Below are 27392 nucleotides of genomic sequence, written 5' to 3' on the forward strand. Positions count from 1 at the left end.
CCTGTACCTTAGGGTCATAAGACGTTCGGAGACACCAATAGGTACCTCTGTTAATTTGGTGGCGATTTCGTTTTTGATTGCAATGCCTACGCCATGAATTCTCCTGTGTGTTACCGGGTGACTCTTCTGATGATAATAGACAAATAGTTTAATAGACAATTTTTAATTTTATTTTGTTAAATTTTTAAGCGGAAAAAATCGACAAACCTTTATTGGTTTTAGATCTTGTTTGTTTTTGTTTTGAAAATACATATTACATTATTCTGTTTCATAATATTTTTTGGATAATTATGAAATAGAACAATTCTAAAAACTATTACTCAGTGCCTACTAGATAACGTTTTTCTACATTTAAATAAACAATGTAATCTAAATTGTATGTACTTTTGTAAAACGTCTAATCAAATTTAACATTATAAAAATGTAAGTTGTACGTACAAGTATGTGTTTGAAATTGCAGTGTATGTAGCTAACTTACTAGTAATTTGATACCTCTATGATAACAATATTGTGTAAAGTAGTTGTTATAAAGTATACGAGGATCGTACAGTTGGTTTTCGTTATTTTTTTTCGAGAGTTTTCATACAAAACATTTTTCAAAAGTTATTTTTAATTTTTTTACATAGATATCTCCGGAATTACAGATTTGACGTCTTTGTCAGCAAAATAGTTGTTTATGGAGATATCACTTCCTCGTTTGACAAAATACTTTGTCTTATTAACTGCAACTTTCAGTCCGGGGAGTGAAAATAAATCGCTGGAGACTAGGAACTAAATCTGAATTTTTTTAACACATCCAACTGAAAGTTTCTTCAATTTTGGCTTTTGGTAAATATAAAGGTGTGAGATGGTGCATGGAGAAATGATGACGGTTTTTGAGAAAGAAAAATTTCTCGTCAGAAAATATGTTTCTATTGTTTCTAAGTTGTATGCTATTGAATGCACTGAAGAGAGAGTTTCCCCATGTATATTGTGTTGAGTTTCCAGTGGGAGACCATTCACAAGGGCCTTCTTGGTTTGAAGAGAAGATAGGAAGATTGGAAGAAAACTTCTAAATACAATAAGTTATCTTAAGTATTTTCAAGGCTGTTTCATAGGTTGTCGAGGCTTTGTAGATAAATCACTAAAAATTAAATTATTTTGTATTTCTATCCTGTTTCTACTCACTGAGGCTTTACTTTATTTTTGTATAAAAATAATAACTATTTTTTTATATTTAAACAACCTTTTAAGCTACGATTGAAGTTTTATGATCAAGGGGGCTGAGATTTTGATAGTTAAAAATTGAGAACATTTTGAGAGCCACTCTTAATTGTTGTTTCTTTTTCTAAATTAAATTGACTACCTGTGTTGCCACATTGACATGAATTATTTTAAAGATAATCTATGAATTTTGTTGTAAATTAATGATTTGTATATTAGATTTTTATCATAAACCCAATTTTGGGTTTATTTAGCAAAAGTAGGTGTTTTTTGGCAATTTTTTTAACAGTTCCAACTATAATTTTCTTCAATTTTGGGTTTTGGTAAATGCAAAGGTGTGAAATGGAGAAATGATGACGATCTTTGAGAAAGAAAAATTTCTCGTCAGAAAATATGTTTTTATTGTTTCTGAGTTGTATGCTATTTAATACGCTGAAGAGTTTCCCCATATTGTGTTGAGTGGATTTCCAGTGGGAGACCATTCATAAGGGCCTTTTTGGGTCGAAGAGAAGATAGGAAGATTGGAAGAAAACATGAATTGATTAAGGCAGATCGATAGATACAAAAGATAAGGGATCACTCAAGACAATTGCAAATTATGAAAAAATTGTATCTCGGGCTTGAGTGAGGATATAAATCCCCGGGAAAAAATATGTTCAATATTAATTTAGTCCACTTCTTTTTTCTTTACACGGGCTTCCAGTGCTAATACATTTTAAGGAAGCCTATTATTTCATCGACTTTCGGAACATTGGTTTGTCTCCTAATATTCTTCCATCATCATAGAGCATTTCATGGTCCTCTGAGTAGCTTTTAAGTGATCTCTACAAATGTAAAACTACGGTAGACATATCTTTGCATATCGAATAAGTTATTCTGGATCTTTCTAAAAACAATTTGCACAGATGTTATTTTATGAATGTCGTCATATACATGGTGAGGTCGGGCGATCCTCGTAGTTGTCCATATATCTTCTGTTTTCTTCTGTTTCTGGAAGATTGGAAGAAAACATGAATTGATCAAGGCAGCTTGATAGAAATAAAAGATAACGAGTCTCACCTAAGACACCCGTACTCACAAGATGCTAGTCCTTGAGGGCAGCTATATTCAATAAGAGTTTAATCAATTTGCCTTACTTAGGCCCCAGTGTTATTATACATGATGTCTAACATCAAAGAGGAGTGAAGATCATTAAGGAATTCTTCATTGTGAATTTTCATTGTCCTAGGTGTTCCTCACAAAAAAAAACATTTCCGTAATGTCTTCTATGGTACATAGAAAATAGATAGATAGATTTTATGAGGTGGTAGATCTATTGTCTATCGGTTGTTATCTTTCTCCAGTCGTAGGTATCCTTTTCAAAAATTTTAATATCTTGGAGACTGAACGTGACTGAACCCTCCATATTACTCTTTGTGAAGGTTTATTCAAAGAACCCTGCCTCATACAAAGAACTGCACATTTGTCAAGCTGTTGCAGTGGTACGAAATGCGTTCTGTCGTTTCTTCTTATCTAAAATCTGCCCGTCAACTTATCGCATCAGCCTTAGATGCTTCTTGAGCTTGGAATGTTCTGTTAGTAAACCCACTACAGTATTTTCGGTCTCCATGTCTTTGCTTCTTAGGTCTGCTGTAAATTTTGGCCAATGTTCTACTTTTTCCACTGCCTCTGCCATTTTAGAGATTTGTTGACCATGTACTGTTTTGTGATCATTCTCGTAACTACTTCTGGAGCACCGCAAAAGTGTTTTGGACCTATGAACGACATCATTCGTCACTTAGGTTTGTCTCCTTAATATCCTCCCTCCATCATAGAACCTTCCATGGTCCGCAGAGCAGCTCTTAAGTGACCGCTACAAGTGTAAACAAAGGAAAACTACCGCCGACACTACTTAGCATATTGAATAAATTATTCTCCTGGAAATTATCGGGGCTCGTTCCGGCAACGTCGCCCCTCGAACACCATTAAAACTTGTTTCCGCCGCACGCTTTCCAATCCCGTAAACGGCCGACGCGGTCCGACACCGAACACTTGGAACTGCGGCGTGTCGTCGAAGTGACGAGAGAAGCGCTGCCAACATTGCCACGTAATTGCGGATCGATAAACAAATCTCTGCGGTGGCCGCAAATCCAAGTATTTTAACGCCAAATCGTTTAATAAAATTGTGATATTTAGTATTCTCATTAGTTCAGTGTGATAAAATACACCGACTCCGTGTGGATTAGTTTAAACTGCGACCGCGGCAGGTAAATAAAGTGCGCATTAGATAATGACTTGTGTGTTGTTCGCGAGCCAAGTTTCGACGGCCCCCTCCCGCCCTGGAACAAGTTCTACTCGTTGATTCCGTAGCGTCCATATTTGTGTGTAAGTCTTTCAGTTTGATTTCTATTTATTTCACGTTTATCCATCAGTTTTTATCAGAAAATTCCACGTACTAACCTCGAATTTTACGATTTCTTTGTCTCTAGAACTCGCCATCTTCTACTTTCTTCACTAAATAGAGCTTTCCCCCAGTATTTTCGACTCTGTGTCTCTTTCTTAACATCTAGTTACCTACGGTTTGCTACTGTTTCGATTTTTGTTTGCCAATGTGACTTGATTTCTATTTTTAAGCGTTCTGATGCAGTTCGTGTAGGCGTCTCTCGGCCGTATAGAAACACGGACTTTTTTTGACCCGTTTATTTTTATATCGAAGAGGTCTTGTTACCAATTCCATATGTAAAGATTTTCGTAATTTAATACATTACGACTATGCAGACGAAATTGTATTATTTTGTCAAATATCGACGTTTTATTGTTGCTCAACGCCGAGACCTTCAGATTTATAGAAAGGTGTTTCAAAAATGTAAACATATAGGTAGATGTGGTTCTTTTTCTAGCTAAAATATATATCTGATCATTTTTTACTGTTGTTTGTATTTAACTATTAATTTTTATTTAAAACTTCTAAATACAGTAAGTTATCTTAAGTATTTTCAAGGCTGTTTCATAGTTGTCGAGACTTTGTAGATAAATCATTAAAAATTAAACTATTTTATATTTCTATCCTGTTTCTACTCACTGAGGGTTTACTTTATTTTTGTATAAAAATGATAGCTATTTTTTTATATTTAATAAACAATATAACCCACGATTGAAGTTTTATGATCAAGGGGGCTGAGATTTTGATAGTTAAAAATTGAGAACATTTTGAGAGCCACTCATTAATTCTTGTTTCTTTTTCTAGATTAAATTGACTACCTGTGTTGCCAAATTTACCTGAATTATTTTGAAAATATTCTGTGAATTTTTGTTGTACATTAATGATTTGTATATTCGATTTTCATCATAAACCCAATTTTGGGTTTATTTAGCAAAAGTAGTAGTTTTTTTACTTTTTTGGCAATTTTTTTCAATTATGTTATTGCATTTAGCGAGGTACAATTTCGCACTAACTGGCAACGTTGCGTGCCCTTGTATGCCACCAAAGAAATTTTCTGATGAACCTGTGGCTTTAAAAATCTCTAAAATATACAGGAAAATATGTAGAAAAAGTGATTAATAATTTAATTTATTTTAGCATCAGTATCAAAGAAAGTATTGCGAACTACAATATAATCGAAAAAAAAACGGCGTCAGCGATAGCTATGAATCGATCTATCATCGATCGTACAGTATTTCAATCATTGTTAATCGTTCCGTATAAATAGTTATTATTTCAATTTATTTAACACACATTTTGTTAATATTCTTATAAAAAAAAATGAGAAATATATTGTAGAATTTAAATTCAAAAATAAATCATAAAATTAACGCAACATAATATTTTAAAAACGATTAAATGCTTTTATTACAAATATATAAACTCGTAATGGACAAATTAAGAGTAAGCATATTGGCAAATATTGTTTGTATTGTAATAAAAGTTAATGATTGTGTGTGTCAGTGTGCTGCTAGGTTAATGCTCTAAAGCCGGTCGTAATAATTGTTAATAATTTATAACGAAAACATTCGTGTTTATAATAATATATTTCGTTGTTTTAGTAGTACGTAGTATTTGTTGACTGCCATCGATCTATTAAATAATGCAAGCGTTGTTACATGACGCTAGGTATTTGAATGCATAATCGGAATTATTTTGCATTAAACTTTTTTGATGAGTACATATTCTATAGATTTGTTTTCTTTTTAATATTATAAATAATTTAGAGTAAACAATGATTGTGCCAGGATGAGTCTTAAATAAATATATTCTTAATTCTTATATCCCTTTACCGTTTTTCAAATCAGTCCAAAATAACCGAGTTATTTTTCTTTGAAAATTAGAAAAATATATATTTTTTTTTAAATTTTGAGAACCACTGGATTTTTTTGTCTTTTTCTTTCTCTAAATTTAATCTACTACCTAACTTGCCATAAGTACCCACAAAAATACCAATTCCAATAAGTAATTTTCAAGAACAAAATTTGCGGACGAATTTAGACAACCGAGCATACTTATTTTGACAGATAACACGGCCAAGTTATGACAAGGTTAGGCAGTGTTGCCTCTATACATGTAAGGCGCAATTTCGGTAATATTAGTTTAGTTTGCTGGGTTATGTAGATTCATTTTCCTATTTAACCAAAACTCTACATTTACTATATACATTTATCACAAACAGATAAAGAAAACCAAACAAAGCGAATATTCAACAAATTCCTTGATTGATATGAACATTTTGTTTCGCCTCCTATAATTGACAGATGACTTTCATTTTGAATTTAGAAAGAGTTACTAAACATTCAAATAATTTAGCTACAAATCGCTTATAAAATCATCAAAATCGGTCTCTTAGAACACAATATACTAGCCCTGGTCATTTTATTTCCGTTGTCTGTCCTGCATACGACAGAGATGAATATACACAAGCAGGGGACAGACAGAGAGAGAAAATAAAAAGCGGCATACAGTATTGCCGGTTCGTACGAGAAATAAAATAATAAAGCCATAAAACTAAGCTATTCAATAATGTTCATTTCTGTTAGACAGTTGTTTAAGAATCTGTAGTAAAATTAGTAACTAATTGTGCAAAATAAAGTTTTAACTTTGAATGCAAAATCCGGCAATACAGCATAGAAAAAATGTATCAACCTAACTTTTATCTCTTTTTAATACATTTGATTTGTCATTTAAGCTGTCTACATCACTGTCTTGCACGTTAAAATCCAGACTACGTAGTTTCGATGACCAGAAAGGTATAAAACTTAATACGTCAAATATTTAAAGTGCCCGTTTTTCGTGCCGGTGAGTTTATTTTACGATTGAAAATACCTGCGTGTTTACCGCATGTTTATTTTTGACATTGCGTCATTTGTTTCGAGACAGAGACATCATAAAAGAATAGATTAACCATTAACCATATACATTGGTTTGTTTTGATCCAACATGTACAAGTAAAATGTAAACAAAGCGTATACCGGGTGTTGCATCGTCGAGCGGGACATAGGAAATCCCATGTAAATTTTAATGGGGTCAATTATTGACTTCCCTAATTATTTTAGAGAATAATTCTATTTAGGTTTATTGAAGAGCACTAAAACCCACATTCAAAAGAATAACTTTAGATATTTTTGATTGGCCCGTTTACGAGTTATCGCCGATTTCGTTTTAAATATTTCTCCTTTCTTATGGCCCTGTATTTACTTATGAGCACCAGTCAAGGTAAAAGATAACTGTCAAATGAAGTTGTCATTTCAGAAATTTATCTATTTAGTGCTTTATTATTATTATTAAAAACTCATAACTACATCGAAAATATTAGCCATGAATTACACTACCGAAGAAAAAGTATTGATGATTAAATGTTATTATCAAGGAAATAGTTATCAAAAGGTATCGGACATGTTTGCTGCTCGGTATCCGAATAGACCGATACCTGGAAAATCTACAATCGCAAGGAATATCCAGAGATTTGAGACCAAAAAGGTACCCTAATAAATAGCTGCAGATGTGAAGCAAGGCAGAAACAAAGAGAAGATGCAAGAAATGATACCGACTTGGAAGTTTTACTGTGCGTGGAAGAGAACGATGGAGAGATCAGCACAAGGAAACTTGAGGATGAAATAGGAATAGATCACACTACAGCGTTTCGAATTTTGAAACGACATAAATACTATTCCTTCAAATATGAAAAGCACCAAGAGCTACGAGATGGGGACGAAATACGGCGGCAGGCGTTTTGTTTTGATATGATGGAAAGAGCACGAATAGGGAATTTTTAAAAAACATATGTTTCACTGACGAATGCACGTTTACCTTAAATAATGAACCCAATGTTCAAAATTACCGATATTGGAACAAAGAAAACCAACACAGGTTAGTCGAAACAAGGACGCAATATCCACAGAAAGTAAATGTTTGGGCAGGGATATTCGGACACAATATTATCGGTCCATTATTTCTTACGCGAAATTTAAATGCAGAATATTATTTGGAACTACTCGAAAATCATATTTTACCTGCTTTACATGATGCCGCTAGGGAAAATCAGGAAGTTTGGTACCAAATGGATGGCTGCCCGGCACATAGTACCCTGGCTGTTCGGGAATATTTAGACAATAGTTTTAACGGAAACGTTATTGGCTTAAATCATTCAGTAAATTGGCCAGCAAGGTCTCCTGATATTTCGCCAAATGATTCTTTCTCTAGGGCCATTTAAAAAACAGGATATACAAGGATAAAAAATACCCAAATCTAGACGAGTTTAAAAAATGCTATTTCTGCCGAATACAATAGAATTTCAGTTTACCAACTAGCGAATGTAAGAAGAGAATTTTATGATCGCCTGGGTTATTGTCTAGCAGTCGATGGAGGAATATTTGAACATCTTCTTAAATCCTAATGTTCTAACAATTTAATAGTACCTAAATTAATAATAAGTTATTGAATATTGTAATAATACTATAATTAACCTTGTAATTGATTACTTTATTTTACTTTAATTCACATTAATTTGTATTTATAAATACATCTTTAATATTTCCGATGTGGGAATGAGTTTTCAATAATAATAAAGCACTAAATAGGTAACTTTCTGAAATGACAACTTCATTTGACAGTTATCTTTTACCTTGACTGGTGCTCATAAGTAAATAGAGGGCCATAAGAAAGGGGAAATATTTAAAAAGAAATCGGCGATAATTCGTAAACGAGCTAATCAAAAATATCTATTTTTGATTAGCCAATAATAGATAGGAAGCCAATAATTGACCCAATTAAAATTTACATGGGATTTCCTATGTCCCGTCCGACGATGCAACACCCGGTATATATTTTATAGTAGGTAGGCTATTAAGATCGGCAAAAAAAGTTTTTTTAATTTCACTCAAAATGAGTTATTTGGATCATAAATGACCTAAATACAAAATATTTTCATGGTGTCTGTCTGTCTGTCCGTCTGTAACACGATAACTCAAAAACCGCTAAACCGATTTTAACCAAATTTGGCACAAAAATACTGTGGCACCCGAGAATCTGGCCATTAGTTTTTGGTGGGGGTGGGGGGTTGGTAAGGGGGTATGGGAGGGGGTTAAAATTTTAAAAAATCGTAACTCCAAAATTACAGTAGCTAGCGAAACGCGGTTTTCAATTTAAGATTAGGAATAATATTTGCAACAAAATTTGTAATAACATCAAAATCATTCAGTCGCAGTTTTTGAGATAAAAATATCAAGTGTGCCTCCCGGCGCCAATTTTTTTAAATATACTTTTTCGTCTACACACAAGACTGACAGGTAAAACGTTATGTTATGTGTAGACGGTGCTTTTAAACTTTCTTCGATGTTTGTCTATCATTTTCATGCAACCATATTAACTGTTTTGATTGTATAGCTGACTGAATCTAAAACAAAAACACCAAATTTTAATAAGAGATTAAAATTATCGTAACATTGATCATTTTATTAAATAAATATTAATTTCGCTTAGTTATTTACTTAGTTTATCGTGTTTTTTTCCCCGATAAGAACTAGAACATTGTCAATAGCCTGTACGCTTTCAACATTTATATTATAATACTTTGATAATACATTTTATAACGGCGGGCGTTATCGGTGCAAACGGCGATAAGATAAATTACATTCGGTGGTTTCATACACAAACCTTGTCGTTAAGGAAACTTTTTAATAATTATTGTATTGGTCTATTCTATTTATAAACACATACATACATACATACACATAGATACAATGTTATTTGTCAGATTATTTGAAACACGGCAGCTCTCAAAATGTTGCCAACAGGGTTGGTTAAAGACGGGTAGAAAATTAATTAAATTTCTACGTGTATGTAGAAAAGTGCGTAGAAAATGTATAAAATCTGAGAACAGGTAAAAAAATGGTATAAAACAGGTATAACATCTGAGAATTTTATTCTATATTTAACAACATCAATACATTTAAACTATATCTAATAACAATAAAAATTAATATCAAACCAAGACATGAGATTTTGCTATAGGTGTTCGACATGTCGACCGTCTTCTGTTATGGACAGACAGGACCGTTTTTGGACATTTTTTGCGGAATTCATTAACTTAATGGGGGTGAAAAATACCCTTGCATAACCATTTCTTCTTCTTATCACGCCCTCTCCTTCCGAAGGTTGGTGATCCAAATGGCAATTGAGGCTCTGGAAACTGCAGCCCGGAAGATTTCCGCAGACGAGCGTTTAAACCATCTCCTTAAATATTTTAGCCATGAGTTCTGGCGTCTTCCTACTGATTTTTTTCCTTGCATTTTGCCCTCTATTATGAGACGCAATATTTCGTATCTATCACCTCTCATCACATGACCCATGTATTGCATTTTTCTTTCCTTGATAGTGTTCAGTATCTCTTTTTGTTTCTGCATGCGCTGGAGTACTTCATCGTTAGTGATCCTTTGTACCCATGAGATTCGCAGAATCCGTCTGTACACATACATTTCGAAGGATTCTATTCTCTTTTCGATCTGTGAATCTAGTGTCCAGCTCTTACATCCATAGAGTAACACAGAGAAGACGTAGCATCTGGCCATTCGAGTTCTGAGTTCCGCACTGAGGTCTCGTCTTGTAAAAAATGATATCATACTCACGAAGATTTTTCTCGCTTGCTCAATTCTTGAAAATATTTCTCTTTTTGGGTCGCACTGACCATCGATGTTAGCTCCTAAATACTTTATTGAGGTCACTTGTTCGATTGTTTGTCTCTTGACACGCAGGTGTGCATTCACTGGAGTCTTAGAAAAGACCAAGTAGTAGTTTGGTCTTGGAGACATTGAGATGCAGTCCAAGCATCTCACTATAGTGGACTACGGAATCTATGATGCTTTGCAGTTCTTGTATATCATTGGCTATTATAACCGTATCATCGCCACTAAGTACTTTTAATTCTTGTTTAGATTACACGAGCAATTAAAAATATTAAAGGTAGGAACCTTTAGTCTTCCGCAAAGATAAAAATCCATAGGCTTTAAGTCCGGCTGCCTCGACGGCCAACGGCTGGGATCTTGTTTAGCTATTCAATTATTCTCGAAATTAGCTGGAAAAAATTGCTGATAAGTACAGCGTTCTGAGGTGGTGCCTTGTCTTGCTGGAAAAATATGTTTTCGACTGCCTTTAGGGGCAGATCATCAATAAGGGGTGGACCCATTTGGAAAGCCTACTAATTAAAAATGGCGAACATATAAAAATTCTGTATTTCGAAGGGGACTGTAACAAAATATCAAGTGTGCTATATTTTCGGAAAGGTAATTTTAAGTTCTTTTCACTTAATTATAAATATACAGAGTGTCTCTCCCAAACAAAAAATCAATTTTTCTGTTGATAATTCTTAAATTATTAATTAAAAAAAATATATTTAAACCATTACATTCTACGTAAAAAGATGCTTTGAAAATGTTTTTACTAAAATACAAAATTTTCCATAGCAAAACCGTTACGATTTGTTAAAAATGCACACTTTTGAAAACACCCCGTAACTCATAAACGACAACAGATATCGATGTGCGGTTTTCACCATCATCTTTTTGATAAAAATTGAGATCCAGACACCAATATTAATTTTCGTCTTCTCTCCTGTAGAAAAGGGTGTTTCCATTTAAAAGCGTGGAATTTGACTTACCCTGTACATGAGAATATGTATAATATGTAAAGGTAGCTAATAGAAAAATAGAAAAAAACTAAAATTAACCGAAAAGTAACATATTTTAAGGAATTTGAATTAATACCAGATGTTTCTAAAAATTTGAAAATAGTTAACTTAGTGTGAGGCAAGTAATGATTTCTGTGTTCTTCAAGATTGCGGCTACTGATAAAAATAAAGTACAAGAGCAAAAATTAATTGACGCCAAAACATAAATGTTCGTCTTCAACATGGAGATGTACAGTGATGTAATAGAGCTATTTAAGTAACCTCAGACCAGGGTTCGGAAGTAGTTAATTATGACGTAATTTACCTGATTAACTACGTGTATTTTTTCTTCAAAAATTACGTCTTTTCCCGTTCATTAACTACATGAAAACTACGTTAATAAACTATGTATTGATATTATGAATAATTTTCATTTGTATGAGGTGTAATAGAGATAATATGATGTAAATATTATATTTAAAGCCATATTTCTTCTGTTTTCTTAAATACATTATGTGTTTTTAAGGCTTCAGCTTATTATAACCTCACCTCAAACCTTTGATATTTGAAAGTTACATACATAGGTTGCATAAACTACACCCTCTACATAAACTACATTAACTACATGTAATGTAGTTTATGTAGTTTTTAAAAGTAACATGTAGTTTTCCGAACCATGCCTCAGACTGATAAAACATGAACTCATGTATATTAGGTAAATATTTTTCAGTATGACCTGTAGACAATATTAATAAAATAATAATAATACACTTGTCTTGTAATACTTCATAGCCAAAAAGTGTTAAAATATAATGTAATAATATCATGGTCGCATCTCAAGTTTGGTCTTCCTCTAGGTCTCTTGATTCCTCGTGAGTACCTACCATGCTGTAATTTTTGTGGTCCATCTGTTATCTGCCCTTCTTGCCAGCTATCCTGCTCATTGCCACTTGAGGGATTTGATTCTGTGGATGACATCTATTACCTGCGTCTCTTGTCGTATCCATTCTATTCTTTTACGGTCTCTCTTGGGTTATTCCCAGCATATTTCGTTCCATTGAGCGTTGTGCGATCTTCAGTTTCCCTATAATGTCCGTTTTAAGTGTCCATGTTTCGCATGCATAGGTCATGACTGGTCGTACACATTGGTCGAATGTTCTCTTCAAATATGTTTATCTGCCCAAAAATTATATTTTGGAAATAAACTTGTTTCACAGGCCACTGTAACGCTCTTTTTTTTATTAATAAATAATGTAAATCTTATTAAAATTGAACAGTATGAAAGCTATTAGGCAGTTTTAGTTCTCTGTGAATCTGCAAAAAGTTGTTTGGCAAAATAAAAAAGAGCTAACATTAAATTAACAAGCGGCACGTGGTGTCATTGACATCGAGACAAACATAAAATCACACCTCTTATTATAAATTTTCATTTATTTGTCAATAATTTATGTTTTCCCAATATAAAAGCTTAGTTCTTTGCTTTAGAAAAAATAGTAAGTTGATAGAAAAGATATTAATGAGGTGTTAATATGTTTTTCAAAGCTTTAATTTGTTATTTATACATCAACCGCAAACAAAAATAGAATTAATTCAATAAATACATTAAGGTGATATAAAATATGCCGATAAATTTAATCTGTAGCTTTTGAGGTATATAAATTTTCATTCATTAATAAGGATACAAATATTTTTCTTAGTTCCATTAAGTCGATTTATTTTAAGTTGCTGTTGCTGTTTATGCAAATAAGAGGATTGAATACATTATTGGAATTTGAAATAAATTGTTTTTTTATTTACATACTTCGATAAGCACACTTTTAATAATTGATATTTTTTGTTAAATACACTTTAAAATATTTCAATTTAGAAATTTGGTGGTATTTTGTTTTTATAATACTGTTTCTAAATTCTGTCTCCTTGACCATCCGATTTGGTAATTTTAGAAGTGTGGTCTGAATTTTAACGTGTAAGACAGAGAATAATATAAACGACCAGTTGACAGACAGAGAGACAAAATCAACAGCGGCATACAGTGTTGCCGGTTTTTACGTTTGTAGGAAAATTTGTGTAGAAAAAAATGAGACTATTTTAAAAACTTTATGTATACTACTGAAATGAAGATATCGTGGGCGTACAGCGAAAATCCACTAAGTCACATTTTTGGTTGAATTGGATTAAACACACCACTATGTCCAGTTTTTCACGGTCTTTAACATGAAAAACCCATTAAGTCCAATTTCGGCATCCTTATATTATAAGGATGCCGAAATTGGGTTTTTGGTTTGGTTTGATATTATATCTAACCTAAATATAATATATTACATCTGTAGTAAAATGAGTAACTAATTGTGAAAAATAAGGTTCCAACCTTAGATGCAACATTCCATAAACACCTACTGGTGCGGTTTGAACTTTTCACGCAAAATCCGGCAATACCGCATAGAAGAAATGTATCAATCCAACTTTTATCTCTTTTTAATACATTTGATCTTCCATTAAGCTGCCTACATCACTGTCTTACCCAATAAAATCCAGACCACGCTTCTAAAATGACCAAATCGGTATACTATTTCAATATTACTTGCAATACAGATGGATACCCTATTTTTGACAGTTGTGTTCCAATAATGTCACTGATAATTTAAGTTCTGACCACAATATCCTTCTGGATTTACTACCTCTAAACAAAACCAATTGTAGAATAAATGATAAAGCTCAAAAAAGGCCATCAAATGCGCAGAATTTCAAATAAAACTCAAATGTGTCAATTGAAACATATCGATTTCCTTTAATGCGTGAATATCATTATACTTTTTAATCTTTTTATTTAAAGGTCGAAATCATCTCTAGCTTGCTGGACAGGCTTTAATCATTCCTCCACTAAATTAGAAGTATTTTTTGTGCTCCTTTGTATAAAATTATATTGAATGTAAAAAAGCAAAAGAAAAGAAAGGTGTTTTATTTTTCAATTTTATTCTATCAATATTTATATCGTGATTTGAAATTAAAATTATCAGTTATGAATATTAATAAGTAATATTCATAAATTTTGCGGTATATAACATTATTCTTGATAAAGTTGCCATTGACGCAAGCGAATGCCAATTGAAAGACTTATAAAGCGATAAAACGATAATTTGTAGTTGTTTTTGATTAATTTAGTCTTTAGAGCTATATTTTTGAAGAATATTTGATAAATTATTCTTTTAGCTTAGTTCTAAAACTACTCGTATAATCGCAAGCATTTATGTTATACAGGGTGTTTCAAAAAACATGTACCATCTCTCGTTCCTCACGTAAAAATATGGTATATTTTTCATATCAACATAGGTCCGATTCTGCTTTGTTTTGTAGCTACAGGGTGTTAGAGTCTTAATAATCTTTCGAGTTATTATAATATTCTTCCAAGTACTTTTAGTGATTCGAATGAAATTTTTGGGGTAAAAGTTACTATAAGTGTTACATATTCTAATGCTAAAAAGGCGTCAATAAACTTATCAGGGACGTGCATATGGGTTATCACTGGAATATTTAAAAAAAAACATGTGCGCCACTGACTTTTTCTTTTGATGTCACAATTTCGTAGGCCGTTTAATGCCAATTAAATGATATCTCTTGATATTTTGTCCAATTCGGCCTCCTTGATGAGATAAACGCAAATTTATTAATCACAATCAATAAAAATAAAATTAATAAATTATATATTTTACCTAATTTATTATGAAATATTAGTTATTATTACTATTAATTGAACGTACAGCAGTTTCAAATAAAAAATAGTGGCATTTAAGATAATTACAAAAAAAAATAATTTTAAAAAGTTTTAACATCCTGTAACTCTAAAACTATGCATTTCCATACCCATGTTTATAGAAACTTTTTTTCATATTTTTTGATGAGGAATCAATGAGTACATGTTTAAAACTTTCATGATATTAAAAATTTTTAAAGGTTGCTATTGACTTGGATCAAGGCAAATTAATAAAATTGCGTTTATCTCATCAAGGAGGCCGAAATCGACAAAATATCAAGAGATAACTTTTAATTGGCATTAAATTGTTTACACTATTTTGCTAACAAGAGAAAAAAAAGTCAGTGGCGTGCATGCTTTTTTAGAAAAATATTCCAGTGATAACCCATATGCACGTCCCTGTTCCAATAAATCGAAAAAAAAATCAAAAACATTTCAATAGAATCAGTAAAAGTATTTGGAAGAAAATTATAATAAATCGGAAGATTATTAAGACTTAACACCCTGTAGCTACGTAACAAAACAGAATCGGACCTATGTTGATATAATAAATAAAAATAATAATATATGATAATAATAATAAACTTTTTTCATTCGGCATTTCGTATTAAGGTTGTTTAATAAGTTGTTAGAATCGCACAGTAAACACAAACATTTGGCAATACAGATTTATTACAAGGTCATTGAATTGATGCAACACAATTGCAAGAAGATTTGCTATGTGTTACCTGTAAAAGGTATTTAGTATATTGTATAAAAAAAGAATGTCATTGTAATCATATTAAGATATGACAACAAAAATTTTCCTATCCATTGGAAAGTCTCATGTACCATATATTTCATAAAATTTAAGAGGCACGTCTACTATCTAGATACGCTTTTAAGAGAATGAGAATAGAGCTATAAGCGTTATTGATGAACTATTAAATGAACTAATAAGATATTGTTACAGTTATGTAGCTCATAAAATTTGGTCTTAATAGTGTCATAAAGTTATAAATACGTTATTGTTATTGCCCCCATTCGATTTAGAGCTTTCGTTTTGTTAGAACTTAGAAGGAATAATGGATATACAATATTTAAAGGGCAATTTAATATTACTTTCAGACTTATAAGTGTTATGAAACACACAAATTTTAAATTATGAAAAACCAGTATTAATATACGCATATACAAAATATAAAGCCACAATATTATGCATTTATGTATCTTAAGCTCCGTCTACACATAACCTTGTTCAGTCTAAACGTACCATCAGGTCTACCAACTTGGCGAGTGTCCCAAAAGTTCTAAAATTCAAAAGGTATTCCTATGGAAATATCATTTTGATTGCATTTTTTGATAGATGGTTATTATTAATTTTGATTAACGTCATATTTTTTTGCTGTTGTTAAAGTAAATGTGTTCGTTAAAGTAAAGTGTGTAATTTTGTGCTTCTTTAACGTTTTAGAACAGCAAAATATATGACGTTAATTAAAATTCTACCAATAATAACCTATCAAATCATGAAAATGAAATTGTATTCTTTTTCGTGGAAAAAGTTATCAAACTTTTAACTTTTTCACTACACTTCAAAATTTGCGTGAAATGGCATTTTGGCATTTGATTATCTTCCGTCAAGAGAAATTGTGGTTATAAATCAAAAGATGACTGTTTTATAAGCAGGGTGTATTCCGTTGCTTACCTTGGTTATGGTTTTATGTTCCGATTCTATCGGTTTCCCTTTGAATAAGAAGACTAAGGAAGGAGCATAATGCTATCCATGTATTCATGCATGGTGGGCGGAAAAAGGACTCTAGGGTGGGGATCCTTGACAGTTCTGTTTGACGATTCATTTGACACATTTGAATTTGATTTGAAATTTTGTGGATTTGTCAGTCTTTACGGAGCTTATTTTATGTTATTTATTATTTATTCTACTACTGATAGTTGTATAAAGATAGTACATCTAGATGGAAATTGTGGCAGAACTTAAATTAACAGTGACATTATCGCGATTTATCGAAAAAGACTCTAAAATAGTTGGTTGTGTAGTGTTCGGTAGATCTCGGCAAAAATCGAGTGAAATATTGGAACAACTTTTTGCTAGTAAGTGACTATACATATAATATACATATTTTGCAAAAAAATTAATTTGGATAGTTTAGTTTGTTTAGAAACTTTTTTATCTCTTGTATTTTTTTTATAAAACTCACCGATTTGAAATTAAAAAATAAAATGTAAAGCATTACATGTCAGGACTAAAAATATTTTTAGATTAAGAATCTAGTGATAATAATGATAATAATAATAATCTAGATAATAACGTATTGCAGTAGGGTAATGTCAAATAAAACAATATTAGAAACATCCTAAAAAGTGACAGCGGCGGACTAGATTTTTTCCTAAAAAAATTACAGCTACCCACTAGATTCTTTATCTAAAAATGTTTTTGTCCTGACATGTAATGCTTTACATTTTATTTTTTAATTTCAAATCAGTTGAGTTTTATCAAAAAAACACAAGAGATAAAAAAGTTTCTAAATAAACTAAACTATCAAAATTAATTTTTTTTGCATGTGTTTGATAAGATTTTTCTTTAAATTTCATTAACAAGAATGATAGGGGTAGTTTCCAACTTCTTCCACTCATTTTAAAAAAGTGAAAAAATTACCAGAAAGTGTGTTTTCATAACAGTAATGCTTCCGTAAAATTTCATTAGTCTATCTCTTTTCGTTTTCAAGATAAAAAATAAAAACATTATTTTTCCTCCATCTTTGTACCGCGATATCTCCCTAATGGTTGACTTTTGACCCAACGTTTATAAAGCAAACTACCCTTTATTTTGAACAAGGAATCACCACCTGAAGTTTTTCGCATTTGTTTTGAAACACCCTGTATATTTTTTCTTGCATTTTTGCTTTTATTTACCACTTATCGAAGATTAGATGTCAAAGAATTTAGATACGTCAATTTGACTTACCTGCTTCAGTAGCGTATCGGATGTTTATGGTTATAAATAATTATTATAACTTATCTATTTTTATTATAATTTTATATTTTTATCAACAATTTTAATAACTACCTATTTATTCACAACGTAAAATAAAAAAAAATATTGAGTCTACCCCACGTCTACCCTACATCATAGTTTTACATTTTGTAAATAAAATTAGAACGGCACTGATAAACCGAAATTTAAGTCGGCCATATTTGAGGCCCATCGCGGTGTACCTAAAATTTTTGATATGCTCCTTCCTTAGTCTTCTTATTCAAAACGGTTTCCTGAAAGTTTTCTTATTACGGAACACGGTTCCTGAACAATTCGGTTATAACTGTAACCAAACTAACCAGCGCGAGAAGGCTGGTTTTTCTGGTTTTGTTTGTCAATGTCATTTATGTGACAGAAATCAAGCAAATATTGGAAGTTCGAGTGAAATTCTCATTTAATTTCTAAAATTTGTAATAATATTTTGAATTTACATCCAAAACCACTGGAGGTAGGCAGTAAAGGTAAATAAATTTCATTTACTAAATAGAATGACTTTTTAGGACCATTTAAACTTATCATGCAGCCATTGGTTCTTAAAGTCAGGAACATTTAAAGAAAACATGAAAAACAAGACAAGTAAAAGATTTGTTTATTTATTATTGATCTGTTTTAATATTAGACCTGCAAATCTTCACTTGAGCTGTCTAACGAGTTTAACAGTTTGTTAATAAAGTACTTTTCAATATTAAATTCCATTGAAAAGAAGAAGCGAACGTAAAAGCAGAGAATGGGTACATTAAAAATGCATAAAAGATAAATTTTATATCTAACATTTGACGTTTTCAGTATTTTACCAAAGCGTTCCGTATCAAACCGATGTTTTTCAGGGACCGCTCTTTACCGTAGTTTACCGGTCTGGTTCGCCTGGTTTTGCAACGGAATACAGCCTAAATATCAGATTAAATATATCAACAATTACATTGAGATAATGAGATTTAAAAAGCAGCCTTTTTAAGTGTTAGAAGAATAGAGAAATTTGGTTATATAGTTTGTTACAAATATTTTTTCCGGAACCTATAAAACTGGACCTTATTAGTTTTAAAGATTTATTTGATGTGAAATAATTTTACCTATGATGTATTTTGTATTACAGATCTCTGGCTGGCCAGACTGATATGGAGCACTAGCGACGATGCGCGTCCCCACCCCCTCCGAGCCGAAGCGTAACACATTTCCTACCTACCAAGTGCCTCAAGAGTCAGCCATGAGGGGCCGCGCACCCCGCCCAGTACAACCGCAGCAGCAGCAAGAAGAAGAAGCAGTAGTAGTCGCTGGGGTGAGGCGGGGGGGTCGAGCCGACCCCCCGCCACCAGCCCCGGACGCCCTAGCCGCCGCCCTCGGCAGCCACGGCGTCGCCCCGTCTGTGATAATCGGCTCTAGTTGCGGCCCCCTCCTCGGCCCCAACTCTAACGCTAAGCTTCAATCTGTGACCGAAAATTATTGTCTTCTGAACTCTATCACCGTACCAAAAATACAACGTAATGACCGTGGGCGCGATGGTGGCGCCACGGTCGCCAACAATAATAATAATAATATTGATACTAATGTAGATAGCGATAAGTTATTAGGCGATAGTAGTAAGTTTGGTGCTTTGCCCCTCAACGGACGAGACATTCCCAACCAAAAGTCTGAAGACCTCCAAGTACTCGACGACAAAGACGACGACGACCTCAATGCACTCATCACGCCGAATGGAACTGCGAAAATCTGCGATAACAACGACAAGGACGGAGGCTCTGCTAGAAACCAAGCCCCGTGTTATAAGTACGTTATTTGCTTTCTTATTGGGTATTACTGATCAAACATAAAATAACTATTTTCATTAATAAATATACAGGGTTGTTCACCACATACGACACGGAGTATTGTAGCTAAACGATGAGATTTTTACAAATTGTAAGTTTTGGGTTCGATGAAGGACAATTTAAAAATAATTTTACAAGATACAAAGTGTCCCAAATAAGTAAAAAATATCAAAGTTGTATTTTTTTTAAATGGAACACCCTGTATATTATTACATTTTTAGTTTCTACGATTAAAATAAAGGTAAATTTGAAGTGAATTTAAGGTTTATTATACTTAAACCTTACCGTTTTTGAAATATTTTCAATTTTGTGAAATTGCAGTAAAAATTTTAAGGCTTCATTTCTCCAAGGGAAATGGAACCCCTGTATTATTGTACCAAACCTTCCTCTCATTCTTTGCGTTAAAGCATTTCCAACCCTTTGCAAAGTTCCCGATGTCGCTGATGTTGGCTTCTGCTGCTTCCTCTAGTCCCTCCAAAAAAAACCTTGCCCTAAAGTTTTAAAGCGTCGGTATTCCAGTGTCGGACAGTGGCACAGCAGGTGCTCTATAGTTTCTTCTTCCTCTGCAGTAGTCGTCGTTGGAAATCTTCCATCTCACGAGGTTTACCTCCGTGGGACAGTTTCCAGTGATGACACAGTTATGCGTACTAAGTTCTTTTTGTGCTTTAGTAGTTGTGTCTTTTTGCTCTCTATCACTGGCCACAGTCTTCGAGCTGTAGCGCAGTCCTCACGGTGTAGCCACGTCTCTTACTGTATGGCCTTGATGGTAGCTTCCTTCAGTGTGTTGATCGTCACAAGTGGTGTGCCAGCTGCCACGGCATCTCCTCCGGCCCCCTCTTTGGCGAGTCGATCTGCTTCTTGGTTGCCGACCATATTGCTGTGGCCTGGCACTCAGGACAGTGTGGCCCCGCCTTGACGCTGCCAGGACAGTGCTTCTCGGCAGTCCATCACAGGTTTCAATCTCACTGATTGCATGGTGATGCTTCTTAAAGCGCCCAAGCTGTCAGAGTATATCACGATATCTCCTATTGGTCTATCAGCGATTTCCCTCGTATACAACTGGCCGTTTCTTCTTCCGATTGACTGAAATGGCTTCGTCTGTCAATGCCTTCAGCTGCCTATTAAGCTTGCAATGTCCCGTTCACAACCTACTACAGTTTTTCTGTTATTGGGTTGGCCTGACGTAAAATTTAGACTAGTGTTCTAATACCAGGTGTATCGCCTGCCTCTGTCCTGGCTAGTTTTCCCACAAGTGTATTAATTTGTTAACTACTGATTATGTTTTATTACAGAAAGATTTAGACATTGTTTTGACTCTCTAAAACATTTAAGAGTTTTTTGTTGGAAATTAATCTTTAATTTACCTCAGCAATTAGTCATTTTACTACAGTTTAATAGTCTCTCGAAGTATTCCACATTTTATTGGAGCGATTACTTAATTTAGTTTCATTCCCATGTCGATCATTTTTAATCACGTCTACACAACTAATAAACCTACAACCTTTCTTCTTTCTTTCGTGTCTCTGTTTGTTAACTGGTTGGTATGTTAGCCAATTCATATATTCGTTTTAATCGTTGAAATATAAACTAGATGTTTATGCTCAAAAGACTTACATTTTCTTTGCATTGTTGGTTGCATATTTTGTGACAGTTCACAAATAGGGTATAAACTTTTTGATAACTACTATTAACCTTTTTTACGTTTAATAAAATGTTGCACAAAACGTTCTTCAAGAACAAACCTTCTAAACGAAAGCTTCGCTTTTTGCGTGTGGGAATTCAATAAATCGTGACTACTAAAGTAAGCCATTCATCCTATCTGTTTATCTATCGCTCTTCGGATCGACGTTCTCGAGTGTAGAGAAGCGTTTTATGGTTTATTAATAACTTGAGGCCAAACATTAGATTTGTACTTGATAATTTCAATATAGAAAACAAAAACAGTACTTTAATACAATATGTTCGAGAAAAAAACGGTGTCAGCGATGGCTATGAAATGAAGATCGTTGTCATTAATTAAATGGTGAATTTCTTTTTCTTTTCGATTATACGGTACAATAGATAAGAAAGGTTCTCAAGAGACTAAAACGAAGGTTTCTAACTTCAACTTAAGCGGCCCATACATTATCAAACAAATTGCGCAACAAAGCGATGCGCAACGTTGCGTTGCACAACTGATTCAGCGGTCCATACACTATCAAACAAGTTGCTCAACAAAGCGATGCGCAACGTTCCGTTGCACAACTGTATTACATGCTCTTACTAAAATTTTGATCAATCTTTTTATTAAAAGTTGTGCGTTGTTTGAGAAACAATCAGGTCCTCAAAGGCCATTGCGTCAATTATTATCGTATATACCCTAGATGATGTCAATGATACCAAAACACGAAAAAGAAAACAAAGAATTTGGATGAAAGAACTAAAATATTGCACAACGAAGCGCAACACACACATACACTACTCAACGCGCTGCGCAAACGTCTGTTGCACAAAAGAATTCAAACATTCTTGAAAGTTATAAACAATTGCGCAGCGCATCAAACGTTACCATACATTGGCAACTCGTTGCGCAACGGCCTGTGTTGCGCAATTTGTTTGATAATGTATGGGCCGCTTTAGAATATATCATAAGCGTATAATAAAAAAACGGCGTCAAAGACAGCTGGGGAATGACAATCGATGATAATTTTGGTGAAGTCAATCTAGACGTCATTTACTAAAAATTGACATAAAATTGACTTTCTACCAAATAAAGATTGTGGCACTATCGATATTCGTTTGTACCTTGATCACATGACAGTGTCTCATTCTTCCATTGGTTGTGCTCTAGGTATATTAGTTATATGCGTGTGGTTAAAAGGCCTATTTGTATACGTAGTTTTAAAATTACTTTATTTAAGATTATTGTATTCTTTTTTTCAGAATGCAAAAGTTGCGCACACCTGTGTATTTCGTTCCCTTGAGATTAAGAGGTGGCGGTGAGAGCGCTCTCAGCACCGGAACCTCAGGCTGGGGAACGCCACCATCTCAACAAGCCAGTAATAATAATAGTAAGTACCAGCTATTCAACTTGAATCGTTACCTTTATTGTGAGTTAATTTCGAAAGAACAGTTTAAACTTATCACCAACTCCCTGTGTTGAAAAAAATATGTCAGACTTTTCAAATATCAAAAAAAAAGTTATGTACTATAACCTTTCAATGAAAATATTAAGGAAGGAGCATACATACATCATAAACATCTGTTTTTGACTGTTCTGTTTGACTTCAATTAACACAAGCATTGTTTTATTTTTATTTTATTTTCATACCTTATTTATTTATTATTTGTTCTACAATTTATTTGGCTTAGAGATAAATTAACAGTAATATTGTGAATTTGATGTTTCCTTACATTTTTATTAGAAGTATGTATATTTCTTCTTTAATCTTTTTAATTCAAAGGCTATAATAAATTGTGTATAATTTCCATAAAATATTAATTTCTCATCATTCACAGTCTGTTTGATTTTACTTTTTTCACACTATACAGGGTGTCCCAGAAATGAGTGCAAATTTTTTTTGAGGGGTGGTAGATCTGGTCAAAATAAACATATTTTCTCTTTACCATTTTTAAAATAAATTGGAAATAACCGAGTTATTTAACTTTGAAAATTTAAAAAAACAATCGCAACATTTTGGGAACCACCGGCAGATATTGCCAACTACATCCAATTACCCGGATCAAGCCCGGATTTCAGTTAATTCGACGCACTGTGTTGCCATATGGACAAGAAAGTATATGTTTACAAGTAAGTCATAAAATCACAACACCTGAGGAGTTTGCAGAGATGCATTACATTTTTAAGATTGTGATATTATTACCTAAAATAAATTAAAAGTTAAATATTTAAAAGTTAAATTAAAAAATTTACCCAACATTAAAATAGATACTTATGACAGATCGATGTAACTGCGACAGTTCTCTTTTTCGATACACACTTAACTAAAATACACTTCATTGTGCTGCTTTACTTGTACGTGCTATTATAAAAACTGCTAAAATAACAGTCCCCATTTTTAACTTAACAAATTATTTTCATATAGGCTTCATCACAATTTGAACCACTGCTTTATAAAACACCTTGAAAAGCACACATTACACATTACTTTGAATATCTTTCTGAATGAATAAATGTTGAGAATTATTGTCTCTTACCGCCACTTTACCACCAAACCAAACTACTTTCAATCTAAGAAAATACATGTTTCACTCAACAATTTTAAATACGTATTTTGCTTTTTCGCTATTTTCGATGTATTTCGAGAATTCCGTCAACAGCCCAACCATCGGCCAAGACAGCCACGCATCACTGGTTGGTAACTGCTCACTGCTTCTTTGTCGCGCCGGCGTGTCGAGCTTGCGTCATGCGAGGTTGGCGTAGTTTCAACAATTTCAAATTCAAGACACTCAAAGCAATCAAATTCTTATTAAATTTTAAAAATAAAACAGAAAAACATGAAAGGAAACAAACAAAACACAAATGAATTGATTATTGATAAGGTCACAAAAAAGAAATTTCTAAAAATTTTATCGTAATTCAGAATTCAATATATCGAAAACAGCCCGATGAATAATCAATTCATTTTCGTTTTGTTTGTTTCCTTTCATGTTTCTCTGTTTTATTTTTAAAATTTAATACAAATTTGATTGCTTCGAATGTCTTGAATTTGAAATTGCTGTAACTACGGCAACGTTGCTTAACATCGTCGTCTGACGCAAGCCTGCCACGACGGCGCGGCTCAAAGGACCAGTTCACACGTGGCACGCTTGGCCGACGCGCGACGGTTGGGCTGTCAAAATACATCGAAAAAATAGCGAAAAAACAAAATACGTATTTAAAATTGTTGAGTGAAACATGTCTTAGATTGAAAGTAGTTCGTAAAAATAACGATAAGAGACGGTATTCAAAGTAATGTGCGCTTTTCAAGGTGTTTTGTCTAAAACAGAGAAATAAATGAAAAAACATGAAAGAAAACAAATATTGAATTCTAAATTACGATAAACATTTTAGGAATTTCTTTTTTGTGACCTGGTTGGGAATAATATGATGAATCATCTTCGTAAACGTCATAAACGTAATGTTTTAGTTAATTTTCGGTGGTTTTTGTTAAGTTTTCATTGAAAGGGTAAGTACTAAAAATAATTAATGTGTTTTTTCTATAATAATTAATTATTTTATTATTTTATTTGTATATAATTAATTAATAATCAGCACTGATAAAAATTTGACATTCCTAATTTTTGAGTAGAAATTTTTCTATGAATTTATAAATGTAGAACTATGTAGAATGTGGATAACATAGGAGGTTGCAACACTGCAAGGTTTAGATACACCGTAGAGAAATCTCAGGTGAATAAACAAGTGGCACTAAAAAGTTTTTTCAAATTTCCCGGAAAATGCCAAGAAAAATTTTAAATTTTTAACATTTTTTTTTCGCAAAAAAAACCTCATAGGCGTGTTTCTGGGGTTGAACTATACTACCAGTTAAAATATTTGCACTTATTTCTGGGACACCCTGTATAATCCATTTAGTAGAACATCGTTTACTGTGATTTGTTGTATCCTAAACTCTTATTCACAAATATCATTTGCACTGTTGGTGGCCCTTAGTATGTTTGTTTTGTTAAAAAAAAGTGTTTAAGTTATTGCACTTAACAGATTGCCTCTGACTTGTTTGTACCACAAGAAAACACATATTCTCTTGATACATTTTATGGTATTGTCTCAAACAGACTTAAATTTTAGTCATGTGTAATTGACCTTAGATTATTAAAAAAAAATTCCAAATCATTAACATTACAATTTATTTGTATGTGTAGATTCGAGCGGCTGGGGTACACCCAACACGGCAAATCAGAACAACGTTGGAACCCAACAATGGAACAACCATGCTAATCGGCCACCAGTCTCATCGCAAAGTGATGGTAATTTTTTTACATCATATTTATTTTTTTAGTTATTTAGGCCATATTATTCTTTCTCTAATGTGGTAGTTTTGTCTCTAAAAAACACAGCCAAAATAAGTAAAAGACAAACATGGATAAAATTTTTAAAATCGGAACGCGCTCAATTTCTGATTTCGGAACGTACTTGGAATTTTCAATGGTGACGTAACGTTGAACGATCTTTGTACAGACTATATATCTTCTAGAAACAAAACTAGGGAGCAATTTCAGAAACAGCAATATTTTTAGGGCTAGAGTATTGTCTCCGTATAGCTCCTTAGTAGTGCCAAAGATTATCATGCTGACATTCAAAAATTAATTGACAGAAAATACTGACCGATTTTGAATTAAAACGACAGACAATAACTGTCACTGTCAAATTTCTCTCGTTGGACATACTTGTTCCGTCATTGGACAATGTGTGCACCTTGAACGTCAAAGCTGTTTCAAAATAGATTGCCTTATCGATGACAGATAACTTGACAGAAAGTCACATGGAACTCAACATTCATCATCATCATCATTTTCAGCTTATTCAACCATTTATAATTATGATTTAGTCTCCCTCACATATTTAGATACTCTCTTTGTAGTTAGGTTCATTGGTTATCTATTATTGGCTATGCGGGCCCAAGATATCTCTGCTAATTTTCTAATATGATTCTCAGGTTTGGTCTTCTTCTAGGTCGCTTAACGTAAACGTAAATAAAACCTCAACTGATGAAACAGTCTAGGGAAATACTTATATACAGGGTCGTCCGAATTGTATTCCGGAAAGTTCCACAGCATATTCTGCAGATAAAAATAAGTAAAAAAGTTCGTATAAATGAATGTCCTATAATGCTTAGTTTCGGAGATACAGGGTGTAGAAGTTTCATTTTTATTTCGATTTTTTCCAAATAATTTCTGAAATGACGTCAATATTTGGATGAAAATTGGTATCTGGGGTTTTTTTGGCATGAAAAATTTGATTTTGATGTCAATATGACTCCTACTTGTAGAGGGCGCCACCTACGTATTTTTAACTGGTTTGAAGAGTAATAACTTTCCGTCCGTACCTGTATAAAACTACTGAGTGAAAAAAATTACATTTCCGTGATTTTTTACGTAAAAAATGTCTCTTGGTCAAAATCCCTACGAACAACCGTTCTCAAGCTTTGAATAAGAAGACTAAGGAAGGAGCATATCAAAAATCTTAGGTACACCGCGATGGGCCTCAAATATGGCCGACTTAAATTCCGCTTAATCAGTACCGTTCTAATTTTATTTAAAAAAATGTAAAACTATGATGTAGGGTAGACGTGGGGTAGACTCAATAATTTGTTATTTTATTTTACGTTGTGAATAAATGTTGGTAGTTATTAAAATTGTTACAAAAATATATAATTCTAATAAAAATAGATAAGTTATAATAAGTATTTATTAACACAAACATCCGATACGCTACTGAAGCAGATAAGTCAAATTAACGTATCAAAATTCTT

General features: G+C 32.9%; 1 protein-coding gene across 1 annotated transcript in view; it reads left to right on the plus strand.

Moving 5' to 3' along the window:
• The first annotated feature begins 3218 nt into the window (after positions 1-3218).
• The window catches only part of LOC115878231 (protein Gawky-like), a 61383-nt gene continuing 37209 nt past the window's right edge, over positions 3219-27392 (plus strand). The window contains 4 exon segments of the mRNA XM_030894655.1: positions 3219-3567; positions 19209-19879; positions 22843-22970; positions 27364-27378. Coding sequence (XP_030750515.1) covers positions 19248-19879; positions 22843-22970; positions 27364-27378 — 775 coding nt within the window. The 5' untranslated portion in view covers positions 3219-3567; positions 19209-19247.

The sequence above is a fragment of the Sitophilus oryzae genome, unplaced genomic scaffold, assembly GCF_002938485.1.
Source record: "Sitophilus oryzae breed Bouriz unplaced genomic scaffold, Soryzae_2.0 scaffold_1502_pilon_pilon, whole genome shotgun sequence".
Classification (NCBI taxonomy): domain Eukaryota; kingdom Metazoa; phylum Arthropoda; class Insecta; order Coleoptera; family Curculionidae; genus Sitophilus; species Sitophilus oryzae.